This window comes from Eleutherodactylus coqui, chromosome 5, assembly GCF_035609145.1.
Source record: "Eleutherodactylus coqui strain aEleCoq1 chromosome 5, aEleCoq1.hap1, whole genome shotgun sequence".
Classification (NCBI taxonomy): domain Eukaryota; kingdom Metazoa; phylum Chordata; class Amphibia; order Anura; family Eleutherodactylidae; genus Eleutherodactylus; species Eleutherodactylus coqui.
Genome location: NC_089841.1, coordinates 157,239,892 through 157,252,233, shown reverse-complemented (window position 1 = coordinate 157,252,233; position 12,342 = coordinate 157,239,892). Strand labels below are relative to the sequence as shown.

Genomic DNA, 12,342 nt, shown 5'->3' with positions numbered 1-12,342 from the left:
ATGCAGCGGGGGTGCAGCAGTCCCTCCAGGACCCCCAGACACAGAAGTAACTTGGGAAGTTGTGGGAACTTGTCCCCCCGCAGCACACACATGTTACACACATGACACACACTGACCTGTTGGAGTTCTGCAGGCATCTATGCAGCTGAGTGCAGCCTCCGTGCGCGGCCACAGGTCACTAGAGACGGCGACAGCCTCTGCTGCTGGATCCCCCTCCGCATGAACACACAGCTCGCTGGAATATCCCCAAAGCCGGCGCCGTAGAGCCCGAGCCTCCCCGGAAGATAGTCCAGCCGAAAACAGATCCTTTGTACGCTTCACATTCCCTTCTTCTCCCGTCCCTGGCAGACTGCCGCCCCACAGTGAGCGAACCGTCCCCCTCCTCGGAGGGTGGGAGCAGATAGACGGTCACAGCTGGGAGCTCAAATAAAGCTCTCAGGCCACACCCAGCAGACTGGGACGGCAGCTACACGCCGGGCAGCTCCAATGCTTTTTTGGTGACCCGGATTATTTGGCTCCGCTCACCAAAAAGTCATGAGCCAGCGGCTCCTCGTGTAGCACTGCTCTGCCCTCCGTCCCCCTCAGCTCTGGCAGAGTCCTAACCCCTGTCATGTAGCCAGTGCTGTGAGGAGACGGGAGCTCCATGTAGAGCGCGCTGGAGGCTGCAGTCAGGACGGTGCAGGCTGGGGACTGAGGTGTCCCTCACACAGCACTGAGGCGTCTAGTCGTGGCGTATTACGCAGTACACAGTACCATGTGTACCTGCTGCGTACCATAGCCTATATTGGCATGTATTCCGCGTGTAATATGCGCCAAAATAGCACATACTGCGTTTTTTCTCTCACACATAATACATGCGTGTAAAAAAAACCACAGGTGTGACTGGCATAATAGAAATCAATGGGCTTTTAGCTCCGCGTGAGTGAGCCCTGTGCAGGTATGGCACATATGGGAGGGCTCTCAGGGGCCCCAGACACATGATATAGTGACAGGCAGCATGTTGTCATGTGGGGCCGTCTGTGGAGACTTACAGCTCCTTGTTTATTCCAGTCGCTCCAGCCAGAAGTTAGAGGCGCCCTGCCATACGTCCGAGCGAGAAATGGTGCAGATGTGCTGTGGAATTCTCCCGCAGTAAATCTTAGGTTAGATGACACTGCTGTTACAGCAGAAAAGCTGCAGCTTTCCCTCTACATGTGGACAGGATTTGCTTTAATTCCATTCACTTTAATAGTAAGGCCGGCTGCACACGGATGGATTTCCGCCGCGTTACCCGCAGCTATTAGGTTCTATTAAACCTAATAGCTCAATGCTCACGGTGCGGAATTCCACCGCGGAATTCCGCACCGTGAAATCTCCCGTCCTCACTCGCGGCATGCTCTATTTGCCGTGGGTGTAGGCGCGGAAGGCTTCCATTGCAGTCAATGGAAGCCTGTCCGTCACGCTACAGCGGAAGATAGCGTGAAAACGCTTCACCGCCTACCGCCGCCGCGTCATATGATGCGGCCGGCGCGTCATATGACACGGCCGCCCACGTCATGTGACGTGGCCGGCGTGTCACATGACGCTGCGGCGCGGGAGCGAGGACGCCGGATCTGCAAGTAAGTTTGGGGTCTCTGGGGGGCGCTGTGATGAGCTCCGCCACGTCACGGCCGTGTGAAGCCGGCCTAAATGTTTGAGCTGCAGTGTTTCCGCAGCATTTCTGCACCCTAAAGGGGTTGTCCAATCAGTGGATACGTTAGCGACGGGATAAAACGTATATTAAATAAAAGCCAGCTCCCCGCGGACGTGCTGCTGCAGCAGTGATGCTAGTTACTTTCTCTCCTGCGGTCACTTGGCTGTTTACACACTTGGCTGCTGCAGCATATAGGAGGCCCCGACACGGGACGTCATCAGTGATGTCCCATGAATAGGCAGGGCCTTCTACGTTAGGCACTAGAGATGAGCGAGCGTACTCGCTAAGGCAAACTACTTGAGCGAGTAGTGCCTTATGCGAGTACCTGCCCGCTCGTCTCTAAAGATTCGGCTCACGGGATATCACCTCGCCAGAAGACTTGGTGGCACCACGGGGCAGATGAGTGCAAAGCAGCCCTCAGGCGCCACAGCGAGTACAGGGTATTACACTAAATCATGTTTCATGACATGCAGATACATACATTTGATATTAATGCAAAGTCAAACATTTTCATTTAGCAAAACCATCTGACAGTCAGCAGTAAGAATGCCCATACTAACCAATCACAGCACAGGTTTCATTTCTCAAGCTGCTGAGGTAAACTAAAAACAGCGCTATGATTGGTTGCTATGAGCAACAAGGACCGTCTTAATATTACAGTTTTGCTAATTGAGGACGAAAACATTGTATTCTGCAGACTTCGTCACTGGGGGGGATATGAGACAAAATGTCTGCCAACAGAAGCTGGAGAGCGTTTTGTTCCTTGGTTTTCACGTCTCCCGGTCTGTCGTTAGTGCGCAACATCATTTTCGAACAAAGTTTGGTGAAGATTCACCTAGTGGCACACAATTCGTAAGTCGTACTTCAATTTTAATGAAAAATGTAGTATCTGTAAGTGAAACTCATCCGTCCGTCCACCAGTCGGCGTGTAGACAGTGGAGCGCGTCGGCGCAGGCTCCACAGAGTCTGCAAACTCTAATGGGAAGTGATGGCTTCATGGAATCTGTAGTGATGAAGCCGACATCCATCTTTTGGGAACAGTTAGCAAATGTAATGTCAGAATCTGGGGAGGGTAAACCCACCTGTCTACGTGCAGCGTATACATGACTCCCCCACGGGGAATGTGTTTTGCACTAGAGCCTGTAGGAAAGTGAATGGACCCTTTTTCAATGAAGATACAATCCCGGGGATTTCGTACCTGAACACTACAGAGATGGCTTCTACCGCAGCTGGATAGGAAATCCCAAGTTTCATCTTCCAAGCAGATGGGGCACCTCTCCATCATGGCTCAGTGGCTATTACTGTTGTCTTGCAGTGCTGGAGTTCTAGGTTCAAATCTGATCAAGGACAACATCGGCATGGGCTTTGAAAAACTCCAAAAAGATGTTATCCTTGATCAGAGTTGAACCTAGAACTCGAGCACTGCAAGGTAGCAGCGATAACAACTGAGGCAGGATTTCAGTTCTAGTGTCATCATTGTTGCTCAGCATGCATTATGGTAAAACTGTTTTTCCGTGGCTGATCATGACAAGCAACTCAAACAAGGGTCAGGATTCCTGCCTGGAGGGTCCATGTCCCCCATCAGCAAAGAGGGAAATGGCAGCAGAGGGCAGAACAGATTTAGTATTAACTAAAAATCCATTTAGGAGCCAACAGAGCTGACTTTGTTGTGACCTGTACCAAATGATCTGGGTAAAAGCCCGAATTGCCATCACTAAGGCCGCCTGCACACGGGCAGGTCAGACCCCACATGCAGGATTCCCGCAATGGAGTTCAACCCAGTGCCCGGCCAGTGACCCCCGCATACCTCTCTGCAGTCTTCTCCTCTACTGCTGATGTGCCTTCCGTTGCACACGCGCAGAACAGAGGACGCCGCACCGTCACTATGGCGAAGACGCCGCTTCCGTGACCATTCTGTAATGATGATTGCAGTATGGCTGTGGAACGGACGGCTTCCATTGACTTCAATCTAAGCCAGCCGTGTGTAGCTCATGCAAAATCGCAGCATGCTGCTATTTTTCCCCTGTGAGAGTAAAATCACAATCGATTTCCGCTCGTGGGCAGGAAATCACGTATTGTCATAGCAATCCCGCTCCGGATTTTGTAATGCAAATCCGCCCTTGTGCAGGCGGCCTAAGCTGTAGACTGTGATATCACCAATGGCAACAACTCCTTTGTGGTAAGAAGAAAAAAGCCCAAACTGCTCCCGATAACGTACAAAACACACAATCCATAAATTTCATAATTCGAATACATTCCATTTCACCTAGTAATAAGATCCCAATAACTTCAGACAGTTCTGCAGATTGTCATGTTCTTCATCTACACATTGTGATTATCACGACTGTTTATGACAGCTGAGGCTCAGATTTCCCCTGTTGGGAGCATGTGGTGGTACCACTATGGAACAGACTTCCCATAATTCATCTATTATGGCAAACCAATCTCATTCTTTTTTAGAGGTCCCACAAAGTTAAATCCCATACCGATGTATGACATATGACAAAGTCCTACCACAATGCTAAAAAACTGAATTCTTCAGCCTCGTAAGACAGGCTCACAGGTTAAGAGAAAAAGAAAGAAGAACGAAAAAAGAGGGGGAAGAAAAGAAAGAAGAAAATCAGCCGGATCTAAAATGAAACAAGATCAGCGGAATGTCCACAGTGGAAAACTCCACATTTCTGCATCCAAAACAGTCAAAAATTGCACCATTGGGAATATAAATGAATGAAATCCAAGGTATACTGAATATTTCCCCACATACCTATATATCAATCTGCTCAGCTTCTACTGCTCAATAGCCTGCAGATTGAACACCATGTTCAGTGCTCATAGCGTAGGCGCACCCCTTTGAAAAGGGTAAAAATAATACCCAGTTGTCAATTTATTCATATATTGCTAAGAGGAGTCGAAGAAAAGACTATATGCTGTAGAATTGTTATTTTATGGGAAAAACAATTATTTACCAAAATAAGCAATTTAGAAGTAATGAGAGTTCCTCTTTAACGTCTTTCCATCAAGTTAGGTGTCACGGTATGGAGCAGTCTTGAGAGCCAAGCCATATATGGTGGGTGTCTGCTGTTTTTGACAGCTGACACCCAGTTACAACAGTTGGGAGATAACATGGATTCCAGCCGTTAACTCTTTAGATGCCGCTGTGTGTACTGACAGCAGCATTTAAAAGGCCCAATAGAGAGAGGTGGCTCACTCTGTCATACAAACAGAACCCTTGCAACTTTTTTTAATGTATTTTTTTTAAATAAATGTTTTTCGTTTAACTAACGTGTTTCCCTGACAATAATCCCCTGTCTTATATTAATTTTTGCCCCCAAAGAGGCACATGGTCTTATTTTCAGGGGTGTCTCATACTCACCATGCAGTCGCCGTCCGGGTCCTTCCCGCTAGGCTGCGGCGCTCCGACAGGCTTCCATGTAGTCCTCAATGCAGACGGAGCATCTCTTGCTGGTGACAGGACTTGAATGCCCCGCCTCCAGCAAGTGATTTGCTCTGATTGGTTCAGGAGCACTGCCTCAGCCAATCAAAGCCGGTGCTCGATGAACCAATCACAGCCATTCAATAATGTCATTCAATTAATGGCTGTGATTGGTTCAGACGGTGCTTGATGAACCAATCAGAGCAATGGCTTTCTGGAGGCGAGGTATTCAAGCCCCGTCACCAGCAAGAGATGCTCCGTCGACAGTGGGAGGGACTTGAATGGTGTCTGCTAGGTGAGTATTGTTTTTTTTTCCACCCATGTACTGTAGCTAGGGCTTATTTTTGGGGTAGGGCTTATATTTCAAGCTCCCTGAAAATCAGGGTAGGGCTTATTAGCAGTATAGGTCTTATTTTTGAGGGAACACAGTAATACCACATAAAAAACGGAATACATTTTGTATTGCCATAACTGTACTGAGCCACGTAATAAATAAATGGCTTTTTTATCTCACAGTGAAAGTTGCAAGCCCCAAAATGGCAAAATTACATTTTCTTTTCATTTCACCTGATTGAGAAAATTTTTAAAGCTTCTCAATACATTATATGGTAGGTTAAATGGTTCTATTGAAAAATACAACTTGCCTTGCAAAAAACAAGCCCTCAAGTAGCTATGCCGTTGGAAAAATATAAAAGTTATGATGAAGGTAAAAATGAAGACTAAAAGAATGAAAAAGGGCTATAGTGCAAAGGGGGTTAAACATTATTTTTTTCCCAGGACTTTACTATTGATGACCTGTGTTAAGGATAGGCCATCAATAGTTGATCAGTGGAGTTCTATGACTCAGGACTCTGGCTCTGTCCCCACTGACAACTGGTCCAATATCAGCTGATCGGTGGGGGTCCTGAGCGCAACCTCTGCCAATCAACTATTGATGATCTATCCTGTGGATAGGTCTTCAATAGTAAAGTCCTGGAAAACCCCTTTAAAGAAATAAACTTTTAAGTGCTTCACGTAAACATGTCCAAGGTTCACATTTTTTGCTTCTAACAATCCAAGTAATCCCAAACACATCCAATGATGTTGAGGTCTGGGCCCTTGGGTGGCCGGTCCACTGTTCAGTGATAAGTAGATTTTAATGTTTATAGCAGTGCACTTGGGGTTGTAACTTGCTGTAGAATTAATTTTCTCAATCATTTTTGAGTGCGTAGCATTTAGCTACCGCTATGTAGCTTCTAGTTATCAGCATTGATGAGGCCATCATTCAAAAATCCCTACCAATGCCAGATACTGATGGATATCCCCAAACTTGCCACTCATCATCCACCTTGCCTTGACTGATGGTTGTAAACTTGGTTCACAGTCTTGCATTGCTTCGTTGGCATTCTGCTTTGGGTTACTTTCAAAGGGTTTCAGTGTTAGATTTGTCAATCTGTAATACCTTACTCAACATCTTCAATGTCCAGTTTCAGTGCTCTGCAAATCTTTGTCTATAAATCTTTCAGACCCAGCTGTCTGTTCGCAGTATAAGGATGGACAGAAACACCTGCGGCACTTTTCACATCTGAAGCAAGAGTGAAGCTTGATATTTTTTTTGATCAGTCAAAGATAAGTATTACGTGGTGGCTCAGTGGCTAGAATTGTTGCAACAGCAAGGACAACATCAGCATGGAGTATGTAATTCCTCCTTTTGTGTTGATTTCTCCCATATTCCTGCCACAGTCCAAAAAAAAAAATAATTGGTTTCATTTGTATCTCATATAAGAAAATTAGATTGTGAGCCCTATTTGGGATACTGTGTGATAACAATATCTGTATAGTGTCATGGTATATTTTAGCGTTATATAAGTAACAGGGGAAATTACTGTTGATCTGATAGTGACAGTATTAGTTTTATTAGTGGTCTTCCTGGTCTTATCTAGTCATTAAGAGTTCCATAATGATGATGAAATCCAGTTTGGAAAAAACAGCATGGATTTAGAGCGTGCTGCAACTATCTCCGGCAGTCCCATTAAGGTGAATGGAGCAGTGGTGTGCATGCACAGCCACTACAGATGAGCGAACCTACTCGGCCACGCCCCTTTTTCACCCGAGCGCCGCGATTTTCGAGTACTTCCGTATTCGGGCGAAAAGATTCGGGGGTCGCCGTGGGTGAGTGGGGGGGGAGAGAGAGAGGGCTCCCCCCTGTTCCCCGCTGCTACCCCCCCGCGCCGCCACGCCTCCCCCCGCCCCCCAGCGCCCCCCGAATCTTTTCACCCGAGTACGGAAGTACTCGAAAATCGCGGTGCTCGATCGAGTAATTACTCGAAACGAGTATACTCGCTCATCTCTAACAGCCACCCATTACCATGCTCTTCAGAATAAGCTGCAGCTAGGGTATCTGCATAAGGGTACATGCATGTGGACGATATTTCTGTCGAATTTTCAGAACGAAAAAAATCGGATGGAAATAGCACCGATTCCTTTGAATTGGTGTATGCACGCCGGCTTTTTTTTTACTTGGACTGATAACCCAAATAAAAAAAAAAATCACAGCATGTCCTATTCTTGTCTGATTTTTGGATGGGAATAGCTCATGTCAATGGGCATTATTCAACACATTATACAGCACACAGACGGGATCTCTGAGTGCTGTTCAATGCGATTTGCGCCCAAGACAAAACTTTTTTTTTACACCAATGTGCATGTACCTGGACTGATAAAACCTCTCATGAAACAACCCCTTTGAAGCTGTTGTGCCAAGATATAAAGTTATCTTCTATCTACAGGATCTACAGGCTGGGATCCATGTTGATCCGGAGAACGGGGGATCTAAAAGGTCCCCACGTGAATTGAGCAGAGGCCATGTATGTGTCAGAAATAACGGTACCAGCACTTGGCAATCTCCAGTACTGCCACTGAAATGACTTGGAGTGGCCGCACCCATGTACAACCTCTGCTCTGTACATGTCAGGTCGTTTGGAGCTCCCATTCTCTGGATCATTAAAGGTTCCAGTGGTTGGACTCCCACCAATCATAAACTTATCCCCTATCCTGTGGATAGGGAATAATTTATTATCTTGGCACAACCCCTTTAAAATGCCAAGTTAGTCCAATAATTTCCTTTAATCAAATATTGCACATTTCTTATGTACCCTGTAACAGACATACATTTTTTTTCTATTCGCTGGAAGTGTGCTTTAACTATATGAACGTGCAGCAAAATAAATGAAAACATGCTAAAGAGTTTTATAAGCAGTAATACTGGATGGGGAGCTGCTCTGGTATGTTGTGGTTTACATATGATGTGTTATTCAATCTCAACAGAGGAAACTGTGCCTCTTCATATTGGAACAGGAACCTTGTCCCTCAAAGGAATCATTTGTAGAAAGTTCATAAAAAACTGCATCCCTGGTCACTATTTTATATTGTACTTTTTCAGTTCTGAAAACAGATAGATATTTTCATATACAAAGGGGAACATTAGTTTAGCATCATTTTTTTTTATTCTGTGCCATAAATGTCATACTCTCCTCACCTGACCCCATCCCTCCTGTTACAATAGTGCCCAGTACCCTGCCAGCTTGCACTTCCTGCCACAGTGGGGATGACATGCCTAGTGCCAGTGACATCATTTCTGCAGCACTAAATAGAGCAGTGGGGACTGGGCACAGTCAGAATGGGGAGTGTGTGTGTGTGTGTGTGTGGGGGGGGGGGGGGTATCAGGTGAGGTGAGTAATTTTCTACCTTAGTGAGAACCTGTCCTTTTTTTTTCTTTGCTTGGATGACGCCTTTCAAAAAGAACAAACAAATAAAATAACATTTCACCTTAGTAATGGCTAAAGTGTGTCTCAACCCAACAGCGTCTTGAAAGTGTCTAAGGCCAGTTTCACACAAACGTATTACAGGCACATTTATACAGACGAGTGTCCTGGCCCAATCGCTGATCCACTGACCCAAACTCAGAGCATGCATAATGCAGGTCAATAAACCTGTGGTCGGGCCAAGTCACTTGTCCGTATTACGGGTGCATAAATGTGCCTGTAATATGTTTGTGTGAAACTGGCTTAAGGGAATGACAACTGTAGACGGGGGTCTAATAAAATAATGCGAATGACCAGATAATAGCATGTTAAAGATTGTCAAAGGAGAATTGTTAGGAAAAGTGTATCAAATGATATGACCTATCATAGATATGTTTGAGAAGATCACATTGATGAAGTATGCGATTTTGACTATTGTGTCAGATATTCAGGAACAGAAAACTATGGCTAGCGCCAAAGGTGTTTGAGTGCTTTCATTCTGGAAAACAGTGGTGTCCTGAAGTCTTAAGACTTTACCACTATGACCACTGTAGTCTTTTCACACCTATATAGAACATATAAGATAATATACACTGGATTTCCACTTAAAGCTTTTTCAAAGGAGTTGTTTCATCACAACTACGTTCTACACTGTAGTAGGCCCAGTGATCAGATGAGTGTTACGGGCCGAACTTCAGAAAGGAATCTCTGGTGACCAAACATTTTCTCTTCAGTAGCAGGTACATGGGGAAAGTAGCATTGTAGCTGGCAAGGAAAAATTAATCGCCACCCATGTAATACAAAATAAATACAGTGGATATAAAAAGTCTACACACTCGTTAAAATGCCCTGGTTTTTTTCAGTTTAAAAATCCGACAAAGGTGAATCATTTCAGATTTATTTCCACCTTCAATGTGACCCGTTATCTGTACAATTCCATTGATAAACTGAAATCTTTTAGGGTGAAAAAATAAAAATAACAAAAACTAAATTAATGTTGTTGCATATGTGTAAACACTAGAGATGAGCGAACCTACTCGGCCACGCCCCTTTTTTGCCCGAGCGCCGCGATTTTCGAGTACTTCCCTACTTGGGTGAAAAGATTCAGGGGGCGCTGTGGGTGAGTGGGAGGTTGCAGCGGGGAGTGAGGGAGGGGAGAGAGAGAGAGAGCTCCCCCGTTTCCTGCTGCTACCCCCCGCTCCGCCACGCCTCCCCCCGCCCCCCTGACGTCTCCCGAATCTTTTCACCCGAGTACGGAAGTACTCGAAAATCGCGGTGCTCAATCGAGTAATTACTCAAAACGAGTATATTCGCTCATCTCTAGTGAACACCCTCTCATATTTTGGGATCTGGTTGTGTTCAGAATTAGCCAATCACATTTGAATGCATAATAAACAGTAGTCAGCACTCCGCTGCCATTATTTACAATTATTCTGATTCCCGCATATAACGTCAGCCGTTCTTGTAGGATTTTCCTGACATTTTCTTAGTTGCATTTTTCAACAAAAGCCATAAAAAGCTTACAGCACATCAAAGGGATCTGATTATTAAAAAGTACCAGTCAGAAGACGGGGACTGAAACATTTTCAAGGCATTACATATACCAAGGAAGACGGTCATCAAGAAGTGGATTAAATTTGGCACAACAGTGACATTACCAAGTACTGGACGTCCCTCAACAATTCATGAAAAGACCAGAAGAAAATTGTTCCGGGAGGCTGCCAAGAGGCCTACAGCAACATTAAAGGAATTGCAGGAATGTCTGGCCTGTTGGTTGTGTAGAGCATGTGACAACCATCTTCCTTAATTTTCATATGTATGGGCTGTGAGCAGAGGTGTAACTTCAAGCTCCTGGGCCCCAAGGCAAAATCTGTATCAGGCCCCCAACTATAATGCTTTATTCCTAGCACTGGGCTCCCTATATGGAGAAGAGAGGCCTTATGGGCCCCCTAAGGCTCCTAGGCTTGGGTGCAACCGCATCCCCTATGGTTACACCATTGGCTGTGGGGTAAGGTAGCAAGATAAAAAAGCCTTTTCTAACAAAGGAAAACATCCAAAACCTACATCAATTCTGCCAAAAGTATGTGGGAGAATGTGTTATGGTATGATGAGACCAAGAGTAAACTTATTGGCATTAATTTCAAAAGGTATGTTTGGTGCAAAGCCAACATTGCACATCACCAGAAGAATACTATACCGACAGTGAAGCATGGTGGAGGCAGCATTATGCTTTGGGGATGCTTTTCTGCTGCTGGAACTGGGGCTTTAGTCAAGGTGGAGGGAATTATGAACAGTTCCAAATATCAGTCGATTTTGGTGCAAATTATTCAGGTCTCTGCTAAAAAGCTGAAAATAAAGAGGATTTTCACCTTTCAACACCACAAAGACCCATGGCATACCTCTTAATCAAGAAAAGAATGGCTTCGCCAGAAGAAGATCAACCTAGACCTGAAGCCCATTGAAAATCTGGAAGAGTGGACAAAGATTGCCAAGCCAAGATGTGCCATGCTGACAGACACCTACCCAAAAAGATTGAATGCTGTCGAAGAGTACATCAACGAGGTATTTATGCAGCTATGATATTTTAGTTTTTTCTCCACCCTAAAAGATCTCAGTTTGTTCTTCAATGTAATTTCACAGATAATGGGTCACATTGGAGGTGGAAATAAATGACTCATCTTTGTCAGATTTTTTAACATGACAAAAACATGGCATTTTAACAGGGGTGTGTAGACTTTATATATTCATTGTAAATGGGACACGTTTGCCAGAGCAAGAGTCGATCTTTGCTAGTGGAACTTATAGAGAGGGACATCCATATGACGTCATTATACCTTAATAGGGTTTTCTGCATTAAACAACCCTTTTAAAATGATGCTTAAGCCGACAGCCTAAAAAGTCTAAATCTGCCTAGTTATGAAATGCAACAAGCTGAGAAATTCCTGATAAAGTTAGGTGACAGTTCCTTGTAAAAACTGTAATAGAGGCCATAGGGTTAATCTGCAAGCTTACCGAGAAACGTGTATAACTAAAAACACAATATTTTTTAAAGGTATTTGCTATCAAAGTGTTTTTTTGACATATTGGTAGGACATGTCGTAAAACGCTTTGGTGGGAAAACTCTTCTATCTATGGTGAAGGACAACTAGAATTCCTGAGGACTTTAATCCTTTTTTTTTTTTCAAACCCTTATATTACGCATTTAATAAAACCATGAATCTGGGGCCAATTTATAACACCCTTCATCTAACACAGAGGTGTACAGCTCTGGTTACACAGTATATTATCTGGACACTACACCACATAAGTTCGCACTACGTTTGTTACGGTTAACATACCAGTACACAACCTATATTTACTGTATGCCATTCTCCTGTAACTGTATGGCATTGCGCCATTTATTACATGATCATCATTTCAGGTTGGCTTCCATTTTGCATACAGACTTGACAGAC

The 12,342-nt window shown here is 44.7% G+C and overlaps 1 protein-coding gene across 4 annotated transcripts in view; it reads right to left on the bottom strand.

Annotated features, from left to right (window-relative positions):
• Positions 1-12,342, bottom strand: part of ARVCF (ARVCF delta catenin family member) — a 595,983-nt gene that overhangs the window by 205,439 nt on the left and 378,202 nt on the right. Inside the window, exon 1 of one of the 4 annotated variants that reach the window (XM_066603463.1) lies at positions 117-531. The exons of 2 other annotated variants lie outside the window; for them this stretch is intronic. In XM_066603463.1, coding sequence (XP_066459560.1) covers positions 117-137 — 21 coding nt within the window. In that variant the 5' untranslated portion in view covers positions 138-531. Of the gene's footprint in view, positions 1-116; positions 532-12,342 lie in introns of those variants that run through there. One more of the 4 variants, XM_066603466.1, reaches the window with a different exon arrangement.